General features: G+C 45.7%; 2 protein-coding genes and 1 gene segment (V, D, J or C); all 3 read right to left on the reverse strand.

Moving 5' to 3' along the window:
- The window catches only part of LOC122203332 (immunoglobulin lambda-1 light chain-like), a 614,033-nt gene that overhangs the window by 488,862 nt on the left and 106,644 nt on the right, over positions 1 to 18,527 (reverse strand). The window lies entirely within an intron of this gene.
- LOC122203331 overlaps positions 1 to 18,527 on the reverse strand; it is an 803,799-nt gene that overhangs the window by 447,645 nt on the left and 337,627 nt on the right.
- LOC122203328 (immunoglobulin lambda-1 light chain-like) overlaps positions 1 to 18,527 on the reverse strand; it is an 814,466-nt gene that overhangs the window by 424,437 nt on the left and 371,502 nt on the right. The window contains exons 1-2 of one of the 5 annotated variants that reach the window (XM_042910042.1): positions 16,263 to 16,369; positions 15,852 to 16,151 (exon numbers count right to left, since the gene is read on the reverse strand). The exons of 3 other annotated variants lie outside the window; for them this stretch is intronic. In XM_042910042.1, coding sequence (XP_042765976.1) covers positions 15,852 to 16,151; positions 16,263 to 16,320 — 358 coding nt within the window. In that variant the 5' untranslated portion in view covers positions 16,321 to 16,369. Of the gene's footprint in view, positions 1 to 15,844; positions 16,152 to 16,262; positions 16,370 to 18,527 lie in introns of those variants that run through there. One more of the 5 variants, XM_042910040.1, reaches the window with a different exon arrangement.

Genomic DNA, 18,527 nt, shown 5'->3' on the forward strand with positions numbered 1-18,527 from the left:
ATAGACAAATTTCTAAACACCCACACACTACCAAAACTCAAACAGGAAGAAATAGAACATTTGAACAGACCCATAAGTAGTGAAGAAATTGAATCAGTTATCAAAAATCTCCTAACAAATAAGAGTCCTGGACCAGATGGCTTCCTTGGGGAATTCTACCAGACATTTAAAGCAGAGTTAATACCTATCCTTTGCAAGCTGTTCCAAAAAATAGAAATGGAAGGAAAACTTCTGGATTCATTCTATGAAGCCAGCATTACTTTGATTCTCAAACCAGACAGAGACCCCACAAAAAAGGAGAACTACAGGCCAATATCCCTGATGAACATCGATGCAAAAATTCTCAACAACATAATAGCGAATCGAATTCAACAGCATATAAAAATAATTATTCACCATGATCAAGTGGGATTCATTTCTGGGCTGCAGGGCTTGTTCAATATTCACAAATCAATCAATGTGATACATCACATTAATAAAAGAAAGGATAAGAACCATATGATCCTATCAATAGATGCAGAAAAAGCATTTGACAAAATACAGCATCCTTTCTTAATAAAAACCCTCAAGAAAGTCGGGATAAAAAGAACATACCTAAACATCGTAAAAGCCATGTATGAAAAGTCCACAGCTAATATCATCTTCAATGGGGAAAAACTGAGAGCTTTTCCCCTGAGATCAGGAACACGACAGAGGTGTCCACTGTCACCACTGTTGTTTAGCATAGTGTTGGAAGTCCTAGCATCAGCAATCAGACAACAAAATGAAATAAAATCATCCAAATTGTCAAAGAAGTCAAACTTTCACTTTTTGCAGATGACAAAATAATCTACATGGAAAACCTGAAAGACTTCACCAAAAGACTGCTAGAACTGATACATGAATTCAGCAAAGTCACAGGATACAAAATTAATGTATAGAAATTTTTATACACCAATAAAGAAGCAGCATAAAGAGAAATAAAGAAATCGATCCCATTTACAATTACACCAAGAACCACAAAATACCTAGGAATAAACCTAACCAAAGATGTAAAAGATCTGTATGCTGAAAACTATAGAAAGCTTATGAAGGAAATTGAAGAAGATATAAAGAAATGGAAAAACATTCCGTGCTCATGGATTGGAAGAATAAATATTGTTAAAATGTCAATACTACCCAAAGCTATCTACACATTGAATGCAATCCCAATCAAAGTTGCACCAGCATTCTTCTCGAAGCTAGAACAAGCAATGCTAAAATTTGTATGGAACCACAAAAGGCCCCGAATAGCCAAAGTAATTTTGAAGAAGAAGACCAAAGGGGGAGGCATCACAATCCCAGACTTTAGCCTCTACTACAAAGCTGTAATCATCAAGACAGCATGATATTAGCACAAAAACAGACACATAGACCAATGGAATAGAATAGAAACCCCAGAATTAGACCCACAAAAGTATGGCCAACTGATCTTTGACAAAGCAGGAAAGAATATCCAATGGAAAAAAGACAGTCTCTTTAACAAATGGTACTGGGAGAACTAGACAGCAACATGCAGAAGGAAGAAACTGGACCACTTTCTTACACCATTCACAAAAACAAACTCAAAATGGATAAAGGACCTGAATGTGAGACAGGAAACCATCAAAACCCTAAAGGAGAAAGCAGGAAAAAACCTCTCTGACCTCAGCCGCAGCAATTTCTTACTTGACACATCCCCAAAGGCAATGGAATTAAAAGCAAAAATGAACTATTGGGACCTTATCAAGATAAAAACCTTCTGCACAGCAAAGGAAACAATCAACAAAACTAAAAGGCAACCAACGGAATGGGAAAAGATATTTGCAAATGACATATCGAACAAAGGGCTAGTATCCAAAATCTATAAAGAGCCCACCAAACTCTACACCCGAAAAACAAATAATCCAGTGAAGAAATGGGCAGAAAACATGAATAGACACTTCTCTAAAGAAGACATCCAGATGGCCAACAGGCACATGGAAAGATGCTCAATGTTGCTCCTCATCAGGGAAATGCAAATCAAAACCACACTCAGATACTACCTCACGCCAGTCAGAGTGGCTAAAATGAACCAATCAGGAGACTAGATGCTGGGGAGGATGTGGAGAAACGGGAACCCTCTTGCACTGTTGGTGGGAATGCAAACTGGTGCAGCCACTCTGGAAAACAGTGTGGAGGTTCCTCAAAAAATTAAAAATAGATCTACCCTATGACCCAGCAATAGCACTGCTAGGAATTTACCCAAGGGATACAGGAGTGCTGATGCTTAGGAGCACTTGTACCCCAATGTTTATAGCAGCATTTTCAACAATAGCCAAATCATGGAAAGAGCCTAAATGTTCATCAACTGATGAATGGATAAAGAAATTGTGGTTTATATACACAATGGAATACTACGTGACAATGAGAAACAATGAAAAATGGCCTTTTGTAGCCATGTGGATGGAACTTGAGAGTGTTATGCTAATAGAAATAAGTCATGCAGACAAAGACAGATACCATATGTTTTTATTCTTAGGTGGATCCTGAGAAACTTAACAGAAGACCATGGGGGAGGGGAAGAAAAAAAAAGAGGTTAGAGAGGGAGGGAGGCAAACCATAAGAGACTCTAAAAACAGAACAAACTGAGGGTTGATGGGGGTGGGAGGGAAGGGAGGGTGGGTAATGGGTTGAGGAGGGCACCTGTTGTGATGGACACTGGGTTTGTATGGAAACCAATTTGACAATAAATTTAATATTTAAAATAAATAAATAAAATAATATTTGACATGTCAAAAAAAAAAAAGTCATTTGAGGCTGAAATCTTTAAGGGCAGATGACTTTTCTAGGTGCTCCTGGCTGGTTCAGTTGGTTAAGTGTCCCACTTTAGCTCAGGTCTCACTCTCATGATTCATGACTTTGAGTGCCACATCAGGTTCTGTGCTGACAGCTCAGAGCCAGGAACCAGCTTCAGATTCTTTGTCTCCCTCTCTGCCACTCCCTTGTTCATGCTCTCCCTCTCTCTCTGTCTCTCTCTCAAAAAATAAACATTAAAAAATTCTTTAAAAAATGAATGACTTCTCCTACATCCTAGAGTGATTCCTAGGAAGTAAACTCTTCTTTAATGACCCTGTGTTTTTCCACATTACTGTGGCGACAGACAGGAGATGACGGTATAGGTTCATGAAGTGATTAGTGGAAAGGGGAGGAGGGATCAGGGGAAGAGTGGAATTTGGGAAAAGAAATGACCCTAGGCCTGGAGATATAACATGACATTAATGAATAAAGAAAGAACATTCAGGAGGGGCACTGACAAAGAGAGTTCCAAGTGTGGGAAAACCAGGAGAGTTCATTTCTGACTCTTAGTAGTAAGCTTTGTGTCTTTCAGAGGCAGAGTCACAGTGGAATTGGAATCAGGCAGACTGTGATCTGACTCCCTGTGACCAGGACCCTGTGAGGTGGGGACACTCAGCAATGACACAGAGGTGACTGAGGGAGCCTGAGAGCAGGAGCAGCCCTATATGGACTGTGTGGAAAAAAAGGAGTGGTTCCAGTACTGGGCCCTGAGTCTGTTTCTCACCCGACAGAGTGAGAGCAAAAGAAAAGGTCTCAGGTGCGTGGTGGTCTAGAAATGGTCACCATTAGGGTTTCTGGAAAACTTTGTACCTTCTAACAACCTCTGGGAATAGGAGGCCATCATAGTAGGATATGTTTTCTGCTTTCTATTTCTCATGGAACTGTTTGCATTGCAGGTCAGAACCTCATGCCACTGAGGGTGTGTGGGCTGCAGTTGATCTGGTGCAGGGGCATGAGAATGGTCTGGGGGCTGAGCTGTAGTTTTATGAGACAAAAGACCCTGGCCTGTGTCCCCTGTGCAGATGGTCCATAGTCCGTGCTCCAACCTGAATAACACGGAGGATGGAGGGAAGATGATACAGGTGGCTGGGACTTCTTTGGCGAAGCTTCCATCATTTTCTTCTACCTGGACCCCAACTCTCCCAACTACATGGTTAGTCAGTGAGTCCAGGTCCCACCAGACAGTCACTGTGTTACCCAAAGCAATAGGTGTCCCTTCCCTGGTTGCCATGCTGGTGTCAGTGCAGAGGGTGGCGTGGTTTGATCCAGTCATCCTGAAAGCTGGGGTTTCTTACCAGTGGGTCAGTAAGGGCCGGTCTCTGTCATCCAGACGTTATGTTGTGTGGACATTACCTGGGACTGCAGACACATTTTCCCCATGTGGGAAGTCAGTGTGAGACACAGTACATTTGGCTTATGTGTCCTCTTTCTTGCCCAAGACGGTGTCAGCTCTGTGAGCATGGGGACCCTCCCTGTCATTTCTGTACTGTGATCTGAGCCCCGAGCCCACATAGGTCATGTAGTGAAGGTTCTCTCAATGCCACACATGTAGAGCATGTTGACGGTTGACTATCCTCAGTCAGGCACAGCTATGCTCTGTGTCGCTGTTCTGTCCTGGTGCTTTGATATGGACTGAACTGTATCCCTGTAGATTCCTATATGGAAACCCACACTGTGACTTCATAGACTTTATAGAAGAGGTAGACACAGCATGGGTGAGCACACGTGGAAATGCCATGTGAGGACCCAGGACGAATGTAACCATTTGCAAGACAAGGAGAGAGACCTCAGGGGACATCAAACTTGCCCCCACCTTGAACTTGGACATTTAGCCTCCAAAACTGTGAGTAAATAAATATCTTTTGATTTGCTCACCCAGCAACCAGGAATTTCTGCTCAGTTCACATCAAACAGAAAATGTGCTCCTACAAGGATAGAGTTTGGTGTCTGAATTGAGAGGACAAGGACACATACTGAAGAGGAAGTTCACTGGTTTGGGATTCAGACCTCCGTTTTAGGGAAGCAGCTGTGTTGGCAGAAGGTGGGAGCTGCACAAGGAAAGCGCATCACTGTGGGGACAGCAGGTTTTTGTCTCACTTCCCCACGGGCCTGGAGCTCTGTGTGAGCTCTCAGACTATCATCCCATGCTGAGCAGTAATAATCAGCCTCGTCCTCAGCCTGGAGCCCAGTGATGGTCAGGGTGCCTGTGCTGCCAGACTTGGAGCCAGAGAATCGTTCAGGAACCCCCGAGGGTCTGCTATTATCCCTATAGATTATGGTTTTGGGGGTTGTGCCTGGGAGTTGTTGGTACCAGCTGACATAATTGCTACCGATGTTGGAACTGCTTCCAGTGCAGGAGATGGTGACCCTCTGGCCCAAGGAGCCTGACACCGAGGGTGGCTGAGTCAGTACAGACTGGGCCCAGGACCCTGGAAAATGGAGAGACACAGACAGGGTGAAGCTGGGGTCTGGACACAAGAGGGTGGAAGCAGGGCCCACGTGTCCTCCCAGAGCCCCTTCCCCTGTCCCCACATCCAATCACCTGTGCAGTGAGCGAGGAGGGTGAGAAGGACCGGAGAGCAAGCCATGGTGGAGACCATCACCGATCCTGTCTTCTGTGCCCCACAGCTGAGCAGACCTCCCCTAATCTGTCCCTTTTTCATCCACTGAGAGAGGGTGGGCCTGTCCATGCAAATGATACCCCAGCTCTCTGACCCCTCACTGGACCTGAGTCAGGTGCCTCTGCTCGTGGATGTCAGGGGGTGGGCAGAGGAATGGCTGTGTGAGGCCAGGCTGTGCAGAATCACAGTTATGAGTCTCAGCAGAGGGCACAGGCAGTGCAGGTGGCAGGTCTCAGGTCTCATCACCCCTGAACCCTCAGAAATGGGCCCTGTGAGCCCTCTTGTGTCCAGACTCAGAAACATCATTGTGCAAAATGGTAACCAGAGCCCATAAAAGGAGCACCTGCCCCCCATTGCTTTGTCCACTGCCCCTTTACTAGGACCAGGCCAGGTATCCTTCTGGGTAGCCTCCCATATCCTCAAACCAAACTTTCTGCTCTACTCAGACTCCTCCGGAAAAGCCAGGCCATGTTTCCCTGTGTGTTTCATGGGTCAGGACTGAGGTGGTATTTCTACAAAAATGCCACTTAGATCAGAATCATGTCCGGAGCAATGATTAGTACCAATGGACACGTGGCCCCTTCTGCGTAGGATTCTGTGTTCTTTCCTATTATGTGCTTCCTCCCTGGTTTCCAGATCTCTCCTGCTCTGAGGTTCCCACAGCCTGAACAGAAGCTCTCCTTCTGTCCTCAGTGCTGTGGGAAGGAAGAACTGTGTGTATTCCTAAGGTCACTGTGCAATAAAAATCTTTGTCATCTGTCACTATGTCTGCTTATTTGAGATGACAGTTCTCCACACACTGTGGTTAGTGATTCCCTCCCAGGATCTGTCCCCCCAGCACACAGATACGAGTCTGCAGGGGTCCTGTGTGTGGCACTGAACACAGAGCCCAAAGGGCAAACCTGCAGGAAGTTCCAAGAGGGAAGGAATGACCGCAGCAGGTGCTCTGACAGGGTTCCAGTGGCATGGTTTATGTGTTAGTTACCACTTAGCCAAGTGTGCACTTTAGAAATGGGCAGAAACCATGAACAGACACTTCTGTAATGAAGACATCCAGAAGGCCGACAGGCACATGGAAAGATGCTTAACATCACTCCTCATCAGGGAAATACAAATCAAAACCTCACTGAGATACCACCTCACACCAGTCAGAGTGGCTGAAATGAACCAATCAGGAGACTATAGATGCTGGAAAGGATGTGGAGACATGGGAACTGTCTTGCACTGAGGGTTGCAAACTGGTGCAGCCACTCTGGAAAACAGTGTGGAGGTTCCTCAAAAAATTAAAAATAGATCGACCCTATGACCCTGCAATAGCACTGCTAGGAATTTACCCAAGGGATACAGGAGTGCTGATGCTTAGGAGCACTTGTACCCCAATGTTTATAGCAGCGCTTTCAACAATGGCCAAATTATGGAAAGAGCCTAAATGTCCACCAACTGCTGAATGGATAAAGAAGATGTGGTTTATATATAAAGTGGAATACTACTGGCAATGAGAAAGAATGAAATCTGGCCATTTGCAGCAATGTGGATGGAACTGGAGGGTATTATGTAAAGTGAAATAAATCAGTCAGAGAAAGACAGATATCATATGTTTTCACTCTTATGTGGATCCTGAGAAACTTAACAGAAGACCATGAGGGAGGAGAAGAAAAAAAAATGTTCGAGAGGGAGAGAGCCAAACCATAAGAGTCTCTGAAAAACTGAGAATAAACTGAGGGTTGATGGGGGGTGGGAGGAAGGGGAGGGTGGGTGATGGGCATTGAGAAGGGCACCTGCTGGGATGAACACTGGGTGTTGTATGGAAACCAATTTGACAGTAAATTTCATATTAAAAAATACAACAAAATAATTTTAAAAACTAAATGGGTGTATGCTTTTGTATAAAAAATTTCTCTCAGTGACATTGATTGAAACTCAATGACAATGTTCTTATGAAAATGCAGATACAATCACTAGGATACTTTTCACAGATCTGTATTTACTACAGAGAAAAATAGATAGAAATTGTGGGAACAATGTAGAAGGGATGCTTTCTCTTGGAGGTTGAATAGGAGTCGATAAAGTTTTTCAAAAATCATGTTTTCTTTGTCCTTAGTATAGCATGGTGGAATTTTTCTGCAGGTAGGAGAGCCCGACATGATGTCCAGTGAAATCCCATGAGGGACCTATTTCTATGAACTCCAGAACCATCTCTGTGATGCAATTACCAAGCACTGAGGGAGCTTCCAGGAAAGAACAATTTGGGGTCAGACTTGTCTCTGGGGTGAACACAGCTCTACCTCTGTTCTTTGTCCAGCATATTCAGGATAGAAAAAAAGCTCATTCAGACATCCATGAGTAGAGGAATGAATTTCTATTATCTGAGGCCAACTGGGCTGAAAACTTTCTGTCAAGGATTCCATATGTGACTAGTGGAGAGATGGCGATAAGGGAAACTGTGTCCGTGAGGTCACTGTCACTGTGGCCCTTGGTTGGGACAGAAGAATTTTCAGGAGAGATCCAGAAGGTGCAGGTGTCGCTGGGAAGACTGAAGCAGTGACCCCCGCATGTCCTCATGTACCTTGAGCTCCGTGGGAGCATCAGTGAAGCTGCTGTCCCAGAATCAATGAACTGATCAGCCTTGGGGGCTGGCTGGATCCCAGAGATTGTTGGGGACTGAGCTGCCCATGGGAACAGAGAGTCTCCTTGGGATTCCTGAGCATCAGCCTTGACCCAGGAGAGCGGGTGTACAGAGCTGCTGTCCCAGAATCAATGAACTGATCAGCCTTGGGGGCTGGCTGGATCCCAGAGATTGTCGGGGACTGAGCTACCCATGGGACCGAGAGTCTCCTTGGGATTCCCAAGCATCAACCTTGTCCCAGGAGAGCAGGTGTTCAGAGCATGTGCTGGTTGCCCTTGTGACAGGACCCCAGTCACACTGGATGTTGCTGGTGTTTCTGATGATAGGGATTCTGCCTCCTGGGATTCTGACCCTGGTGGTACTGTTTGAGTACATGTTGACTATGATTTCTGGAGAGAAAGAGAAGCTGGGAAACTGAAGAATCTAGGACACTATACACTCAGAGGAGAGATGTGTGTGTGTGTGTGTGTGTGTGTGTGTGTGTGTGTGCGCGCATCTGCGTGTGTGTCTGTGTGTGTGTAAGACAGACAGAGAAAGAGAGAGAGAGAGAAGAGAGAGAGAGAGAGAGAGAGAGAATATGCTCCATGTATCCTCAGGAAGTCTTTCCTTCAGAGGCCAACTATGTAGACAAGTGTACCCCTGTCCCTCTAATGTCCTCTCTCTGCTCCCTGAGTGTTGTTCTTCATGCAAATCCATTGCTGAGGCTGGCTCTTTAAAGAGCCTCCTGTGTTCTGGAGCTTGGAGCTAAAGAAGGCTAGTGTCTTGAAGGTCACTTCCCTTGCACAAGGATGGAATTTACACAAGGAAGAGGAATTTGGTGCAGATTAGTTCTGATAGGAATTCCATTGAATCATGAATTTGGATCTTGGGGATGGGTCTTCAGTCCATTTTCACCCCAACAGATACACATCCCATATCTGTAGGTTCAGGTCTCAGGAAGCACAGGACAGGGGTGACAACACAGTCCCTTCCTCCTGCCCTTCACAGCACAGCCACCCCCCACTATGCTCCCTAGGTCCCTGGATGCCTCCTTGGCGGTGACCATGAAAGAGTGCCTTTTTTATTTTGGAAAAAGGCTAATACGTGAGACCTCAATGATTGGAACAAAAGTGTGTGGCTGCGTTAGTCTCCTGATGGCCTCGGAAACAAATATTCTCAAAAACAGGAAAATTTGTCATGTCTTGAACTATGTAGCCCATCTTTCCTTTGTTGGCTATGTCAACAGTTATCTTTTGTGGAACCTCAGTAAGTTTGAAGGGGGAAAAGTCATTGTACTAATGGCTTTTGTGGGCAAATACTCAAAGGCTGAATGAACCTTCATTTGTCACAAACACAATAATGTTGTTGTCAAATTACAGAGATTTACTGAGGCTGGTGGGCATGAAAACTATAAGCAGAGATGAGAGCGAAAATCAGATGATGAGGGGATTTCCTGCCAGTCCAATATCTGTGACTTCTCCTCCCTAGAGATGAACCCTAGAGAGAGGAAATTACTGTAAGATTTTACTTCTCTCTGAAATCCTAACATAGAGATGGGGTTCAGACCTGAAGAGCCATGGGGAGAGACTGAAGGCCTGAAGGAGGCAGGAGCAGAGGGGAGAAGAGGAGCCTGTGTCGGGAGGGGGAGGGGATGAGGTGAGTCTGAAGACGTTGTGACTCACTTTTTGTCAGATGGCTGAAAGAGAAAATTGTGTCTATGACCAAGGTGCTTATTAACATATCGAGTATAGATGTGTCGTCAGTAACACAAGAGTCACAGTTTCTGGCCTGAGATTTGTGGATGAACATGACTATCCAGTTCACCTTGTCCAGTTGAGACAATCGAACTGTGTGATCTTAGGAACTATATAGGAGTCTCTGCGCCCTGGATCCTGATACAGAGTTTCTGAAATTCTTGTCATTTCCTAAGTGACAAGAGCACTAGAAGCATCTTAGTTCTAATGACATGTCTCTGGGTGGGCTTCTGGATGGCTCCTGGAAGGGGCTGGTCCCCAGAAAGACCAAGCCTTGATCAGAGCCTGCAATTATTCACCCCCTCATACTTGAGACAGGGAGGGAAGACTGACAGTGCAGTTAATGTCCAATCACGTCTACCCAATTCCTCAAAAAAATCCCAAAGTAAAGTGTTTGAACAGTTTCCGGTTTGGTGAACACATCCACTCCCAGCACAGATGCACCTCAACTCCACAGGGACTGAAGCTCTGGTGCTCAAGACGCTCCCAGACCTAGCACTAGGTGTCTCTTCATTATTTGTTTACTTGACCCCTTCATCATATCTTTAATGAGCTGACAAAAGGAGTCAGTGTCTCCCTCGGTTCTGTGAGTTGATCTGGCAAATTAATGGAACTCGAGGAGGGAGTCGTGGAAACCTTCAACATGTAGCCACGTTGGACAGAGGGTACAGGCCATCTACTAGTTGTTGTTGGCATCAAAATGGGGAGCAGCCTCCTGGTGCTGAGCCCTTCACCTGTGGATCTGACACTATCTCCCGCAGATAAACTAAGCGTTAAATTCAGTTAAACTGTAGGACACTCACTGTGTATCCCAAAGAATTTCTAGATGTGGGAAAACAGATACAAAACATATAATTGATGAACATGAGTGTGTGAAGTGAATATTCTGCGAGTAGTAAAGGAGATATGACTAGAGGGAGAGCCAGAGATTTTGGTCGTAAAATAGTTGTTCTTGCTAAGTTTCTCCAGACCCAGGGGCATGTGCAGTTGGGCTCCATTCCCTGATTCGTGTGGGCTCCTGGGACATGTGTGCTGTCTCAGGCAAGAGCATCATCTGTGTGCCCGTCCTTCCTCCTCAAGGACAGCTCTCACCATAGAGGTGTCTCCCCCACAGGAGCCTCACAGAAGCTTCCCAATAACAGAGGCTCAGACACAAGGTCTGTGGACCCAGGGGTTTATGACTCACTTTCTCCATATCTGAGTCACTGTGAGTAGCCAAAACTTCTCCCAGTGCCATGAGCTGTAGCACAGGAAGAGTCAGCCTCATCCTCAGGCTACGGCCCAGAGAGGAACAGAAGCCCTGCATTGGCCGAGGCATCTTTGGACCCAGAGAAGCGGCTGGAAACCCCAGGGCCCTGGTGCTTATCTGAGTCTGAGTAGAATCTCAGTAGATACGTGGGAAAGGTCCCTAGTTTCTGCTGGTACCAGTATATATGGTAGCCACCAACACTGTAGCCACTGCTCAGGGTGCAGGTGAGTCTGGCTGTTGTTCCCAGAGATGCAGAGAGGGAGGGTGGTTGAGTGAGCACAGGCTGGGACAGGGAACCGGCAAACACAGATACCCTTTGCGGATTCGGCTAGAAATGGAAACCAAAGTTCAGGATTTTGAGCAGAGGGGGGGTGTTGTGGGGAGCACCCCGTGTCCATAAGGCCTGTCCCTACCTGTGCAGTGAAGGAGGAGTAGGAGGAGGAGCAGCGCCCAGGCCATGGTGACAGAACCCTGGTCCCCACACTGGGCTGGGCCGCCCCAGGCCTCCTTTCCTCCTCCACCCTCTGCCACAGGAGGGGCTGTGCATGCAAATGAGGTCCATCCAGTGACTGCCCAGCCCCTCCCTGAGCCCTGGTGCTGGAGCTCAGCTCACACCACACACTGGGGAGGATGGGGGTGGAACTCCTGCCCGGGGAGCCCTGGGAGGTAGCACCTGCTGCGACACCACAAAGCCTCCAGGTCTGGTCTCCTTTGAGTGATTGGTCCTCGCTGACCAGCTGTGTAGGGACCACAGGGCTGTCCCACAGCGCATCCTGTTAATCTCACATGGAAAAAGTAAAAATGAAGAAAAAAAACTTGTAAGTGGTACATCTTAGTAAGAATACATTAAATACATAATTTCTTAGAAGTTACAAAATTGGCTGCCCTAGAAATACATTGACTGAATAGACCAATTTCAATATAAAAATGGAAAATGTTATTGCAGAACCACTCCACAGAAATACATTAGGTACAGATGTTTTCACAAGGGACATCTAACAAAACCTCAGAATTTAGATGATTCCAATTTATTTGCTTCATATTTTTTCATAATATAACACGGTATTGAATATTTCTTACTTCTTTTAAAAACGTTATAAAACTCATAAATACACTTTCAAAATACCTTTCACAAAAAGGAAAAGAATAGAACAGTATCATGAAATATTGATAGAAATATTGGGTACAAAATATTGACAAGGAGACCTCAATACCATATTTACAAATTGATAGTATCATTAAGTGTGATTGATTCCAAGGATACAAATTAGGTTACATAATAAGAAAGAGTTTTATATTACACACCATATTATTACATCATGAGATATGACCATATTGCCCCAATTGGTCTCAAAAGGGCCTTTCACTAGATTTAACACCATATCCTAATAAAACCCACATAAAAATGCAAACAGATACATGTATATAATATGGTAAAACACACACTCTCGCACACACGGATGATGCAGTCCTGAGGCCCATATCTGGGTTCCTGCAGTAGTGAGGAGACGATTTCCACAAAGATCAAGAGCAGGTAAAGGAGATCTTCACTTCTTTTATTTTCAAATTATTCCTCAATAGCTAGAAAATGTAATTAAAATGCCAAAATCAATGGTTATTACTTAGCATTGATGGCAAAGGACAAGTGGTCATTCTTGAATATCCAGATGGACATCATGGCCTTAGGTAGGCCTGTGTTGCTTTGGCCGTGACAGCAGAGAACTCCTCAGTGAGGACTAGTCGCTGACTCTGACTAGTGCTGGTGAAGCTAAGTAACAGAGACAAGATGGGTGGAGCAAGGGCAGCAGAGAGAGGTCTTGTCCCACTTGACTGGGTGAAGAGCCCTGTGCAAGGTGTGGGGCAGTGACCCCGGATCTCCTGGATCAGGGTGGGGGGATCTCCCACTTGTCCTGGGTAAGGCCTGACTTCACCTGTGCAGAGAGTGGGGAGGGTGAGTAGTAGAGAAGCCCAGGTCATAGTAGATACCCAGCTCTGTTGTGCAGACTGAGCTCCCCATAGTATATTTATAGCTACAGAAACTTCCATGGGGGTGGACTGGCTGCACTCAAGTGAACCCTTTCTGTCTGTCTGTCCAGATTCCATGCCCGGGGCTTTCACAAGTGGCAGCACACAGAGGAGGCGTTAATGAACTAATACAGCGATAGAGGTGGTCTGGGTGGTGATAATCCCCAGGTCCTGGCAGGTCAGCATCATCTAGTGAGCACACTGATGCCTGAAACCCTGGAGGCCCTGTATGGTGTCCCTGCTGGCAGGGGACAAACAGGATTGTCCTAGCCTTTTCCACATACCCTCAAACACCAAACCATTCCCCCCAAAACAAATATTCCAGTGAAGAAATGGGCAAAAGACATGAATAGACACTTTTCCAAAGAAGACATCCCGATGGTTAAAGACACATGAAAAAAGTTTCTACATCACCCATCATCAAAGAAATACAAACTAAAACCACAATGAGACATCATCTCACACCAGTCAGAATGGCTAACATTAACAACTCAGGCAAAAACAGATATTGGCAAGGATGCAGAGGAAAAGGATCTCAGTTGCACTGCTGGTGGGAATGCAAACTGGTGCAGTCACTCTGAAAAACAGTATGGAGGTTCCTCAAAAAACTAAAAATGGAACTACCCGTGGATGATGGGCATTGAGGAGAGTACTTGTTGGGATGAGCACTGGGTGTTGTATGCAAACCAATTTGACAATAAGTTATATTTTTTTAAAAAGTGAGTGAGAAAAAAGAAAAAAGAAGTACTACCCTACAACCCAGAAATTGCACTACTAGGTATTTGTCCAAGGGATACAAGTGTGCTGTTTCAAAGGGGCACAGGCAGCCCAATGTTTCTAGCAGCACTATCAACAATAGCCAAAGTATGGAAAGAGTCCAAATGTTCATAGACAGATGAATGGAAAAAGAAGATGTGGTATATATATACAATGGAGAAGTACTCGGCAATCAAAAGAATGAAATCTTGCCATTTGCAACTACGGGGATGGAACTGGAGGATATTATGCTAAGTGAAATTAGCCAGTCAGAGAAAGAAACATCCTATGACTTCACTCATATGAGCAACTTAGGATACAAACCAGATGAACATAAGGGAAGGGTAGCAAAAATAATATAAAAACAAAGAGGGAGACAAAACATAAGAGACTCTTACATATAGAGAACAAACTGAGGGTTGCTAGGTGTTGTGGGGGGGGGCGTGGGCTAAATGGGTAAGAGGCATTAAGGAAGACACTTGTTGGGATGAGCACTGGGTGTTTACATAGGGGATGAATCACTGGAATCTACTCCTGAAATTATTATTGGACTATATGCTAACTAATTTAGATGCAAACAGACAAATAAAGAAATAAATAATACATTAACAAAATACACAAAATACACTAAAAGCCTTCAGATCTCATAGTTTCATTTGTCTACAACCTCGTTCCACATTCACAGACAGAAAATGTATACTGTGATAACACAGAGTCTCCCACACACAGAGAACTCAGTCCCACATCCAGAAAATAAAATGAGATGGGGGTGGGGAGGACATTTCTACAAGATGAAAAGGCTAACGTGACCTAAACGCCATGTTATTCAACATCTTTCTGTAAGTAGTAGGCAATGCAAGTGAATAAGAAAATCACTGGTTGGTTCTCAGCATTGATGGGAATGGACAGGGATTCATTACAAAAGGCAAAAAAAATTGTGATCTAGTCATATATACTCTGGGGCTGGTGCTGCAGGGAGAGAAGACATCATCCCAAAGAGCCAAAAGAACAGTTATTTCTACTGAAGACTAATAAGAGGATTACATAGGTGTGGAAACTTCTAGAAATAGGTAAATGGCCAAGGATGGAGACCCTGGCTTCCTCAGAAGTCAGGTGGGAGCTGAGAACACTGGACCTATGACCGCAGTCCATGAACTTAGAGACCTTGTGTCGCAACCTGATGGGCGAGATGAGCTTTCTGTGTCCTTTGAGACCCTTTGTCTAGAAGGGGCTGCTGTGAGTGACGTTGGGGACAGAAGGGAAGGAGGAGCCCTCACTCCCAGGTGGTGCTGCTGCCTGCACCAGGGGCCATGGTGGCAGCAGCATGAGCATCAGAAGCAAAAGTCACAGGCTGAACCTGAGCAGCTGCTGGGGCCTCGCCCTCCCAGCAGATGAGAAGGGGGTTCTGCTTTCAGTTCTCATGGGCCTGGGACGCTGTGTGAGCCCACGATGCTGTCCCAGGAGGAGCAGGGACCAGAAGCCTCTTCCTCAGCCCTCAGCCCTCAGCCCAGTGAAGATCTGGGAGCCAGAGTTGCTAGACATGGAGCCAAAGAGGGAATCAGGATCCACAATGGATCCAACTATCATAATAGATGAGGATTTAGGGGCAATTAGTGGGAGCTTTTGTTACCAGGACACATAGCGGACACTCCTGATGTGTCCTGACTCAGACAGAGCTGGATTTGTGTTCCTGTTTCTGCTATGACCTGTCATGGACCCTGTCCTCAGGGCAGCCTGCCCCTGGCACCCAGGAATTTGTGCTCAGTTTGAGAACATCACAAAGTATATTGATCCCAAAGACAGGCTTCAGGGAGGAATTTCAAAGAATGTGGAAAGGCTTTGTAGTCATATTGCTTGTGGGGGGTCTCAGACCCCAGTTTGTAAGAAACAAACAAAGAAGCACTTGACTTGGCCAAAAGGTCAGAGCTGCAGAGGAAGTCCCATTGCTGTGGGGACAGCAGGTTTTTGTCTCACTTCCGCACAGGCCTGGAGCACTGTGTCAGCACCTTGAGTCATGTCAATAGACTGGCAGTAATAATCAGCCTCGTCCTCAGCCTGGAGCCCAGTGATGGTCAAGGAGCCTGTGTTGCCAGACATGGAGCCAGAAAATCGACCAGAAACCTCTGAGGGTTGAATGCTATTAGCAGAGATGAGGAATTTAGGGGCCTTTCCTGGAAGCTGTTGGTACCAGATCACACCAACAATACCGATGTTGTTGGCACCTCCAGCGCAGGAGATGGTGACCGTCTGGCCCAGGGCCCCAGACACTGAGGGCGGCTGAATCAGCACAGACTGGGCCCAGGACCCTGGAAGGGAAGAGACAAAGAGAGCGTGATGCTGGGGTCTGGAGACCAGAGGAGAATCCAAGGCCCACGTGTCCTCCCTGGACCACTTCCTCTGTTCCCTCATCTAGTCACCTGTGCAGTGGATGAGAAGGGTGAGGAGAAGAGGGAACCAGGCCATGGTGGAGGTCATCACCGACCCTGCCTTCTGTGGATCCACAGCTGAGCAGATCTCCTCTAATCCCTTCCTTCCCCTTTTCATCCTCTGAGAGAGGGAGGGCCCATCCATGCAAATCAGACCAGCAGCTCTCTGACACTTCACTGACCCTGGGTCAAGTCCCTCTGCCTGAGGATGTCAGGTGGGTTGGACAGGGAGGTGGTCTCTGGGGCCATGCCAGGAGAGGGGAGGTCACAGTTTGGAGTCCTGAGCAGAGGGCACAGGCATTGTCCACATACAGGTCCCAGCTCTAGTCATGGCCGACCTTCAGAAGCAGGTGACGATCACCCCCTGGTGTTCAGGCCCAGACACAGCATATGTGACATGGTGAGCAGATCTCATCAGAGTTCCTGCGTTCCCACTGCTCTGTCCACCCTCCCCTTCCTTCGGGACAGGCCAGGTGTCCCCTGTGTGGCCTCCCATTCCCTGAGGACACACTGTGCTCTCCTTGGCTCCGCATAGTGAGTCTGTCCACAGCTTCCTTGGCTATTATTGATGGGGCAGGACTGACGTGGTGACTCTTGTACAACCATACAGATGATGATCAAGGCCACAGCAGCGATGGGTCCACATTGACACATGGCCAGTTCTGTGCAGGAGGCCGATTTCTTCCCCCTTCCCTGCTTCCTCTCTGGTCCCAAAGTTCTCCTTTCCCAGAAGCTCCCTCAGCACTGAGGACACAGGGAGACCTTTTCTCCAGGTTGTGGGTAGAAGCCCACATTCGTCGTGTGCATTCCTACAGGGTTCCACACTGAACATCTTTGTCAGCTGTCACTCTTGCCACCTCACATCACATACTGGGGACGATGGAGGTTGGCTTCACCACTGGGGAGACCCCTGCAAGGAAGCACCCGTTGAGACAACACACATGTCCTTGCTCAAGTGGGGACTCTGCCACACCAGAAGGGACGCAGCTGCTGAGTCTCCCTCAGGAAGTACAGGGCCCAGTCCCCAGTCCAGGGTTCCTTTTAGTGAATGGTCCCCACTGAGGCCCTGTGTAGGGACGACAGGGCAGTCCCACAGCGCCCCCTCCTGGCTGAAGGGCACACAGCCCACTGTGTCCCACAACCCTGAGAGCCCAGCGGGTTTCCTCACTTCTGCTTATTCACACATCATTGAGCTGAATCTTGGATAAAGATCCTCTAGTGTTGCCCGTGATCAATGTAGCATTTTTCAGTCTCCAAAGAAGCCCTAGTCCATAGGATTTGGAGGCATTTACCTCAATTAAATGGTAAATTGCCAGTTCTTTGCAGAAGATACTCCAGACTTCATGTCCCTCCTCTGGCCTACAATTGAGACTATGTCTATCTCGTGAATGTTTGAAAACTCCTGTGCGTTAAAGCAATGGATTCCAGCCTCTGTCATTGGAATTGAGTATTATGTTAATCTATATTTTTAGGTAATTTCCTTGGCTTACTACATTAAAAAGAAAAGGAAATAACAATGAATTTATATTTGATGAAGTCCTTTTTAACAAGTCTCATTTTTTGGTTTTTGTTTTTTGTTTTTTCATGGGTTATCCTGACAATGTCTTGTCTAAAAATTTTTATAGAAACCCTAGATCCTGAATATTTTCTCCTTTTTTATGTTTACAGCTTTATGTTTACATTTATGTCTATAATCCTTTTAGTGATTTTTTAATATACATAAAGTGAGTTTTATGTATGATTCATTTACTTTCAGGATATACAATTGTTCTGTGGCCATTTGTCCAAAAGTCCATCATTTCTTCTCGGAAAGGCTTCTTCAACTTTGTAAAAAAAAAATTGTTTATCCTTATTTCTGTGGGTCCATTTCTGGGTTTTATGTTCTGTTATCTTGGCCAATGTGTCTATCCTCTATCCATACCACTCTGACTTGCTAGGACAGGAACTGAATTACACTTTTATACAATTTGGGAAGAACTGGCATATTTACGATAATGAGTCTTCTAATCCATGAACAGAACATATCTTTCCATTGTTTTAGGTCCACTTTGATTACATTTACCAGCATTGTCCAGATTTTAGCACCTGTGGCCTATACCTGTGTTAATAAACATGCCCCAAACACTTCATCGAGTGGTTTTAAGGGTTTTTTTAAATTATTTTCACCGGTTTATTGCTAGTATATACACATCTATATGATATTTCTATGTTGATCTTTATTCTAAAATGTTTCCAAAATTATTTATGACTCTTTGA

The sequence above is a fragment of the Panthera leo genome, chromosome D3 (assembly GCF_018350215.1).
Source record: "Panthera leo isolate Ple1 chromosome D3, P.leo_Ple1_pat1.1, whole genome shotgun sequence".
NCBI lineage: Eukaryota > Metazoa > Chordata > Mammalia > Carnivora > Felidae > Panthera > Panthera leo.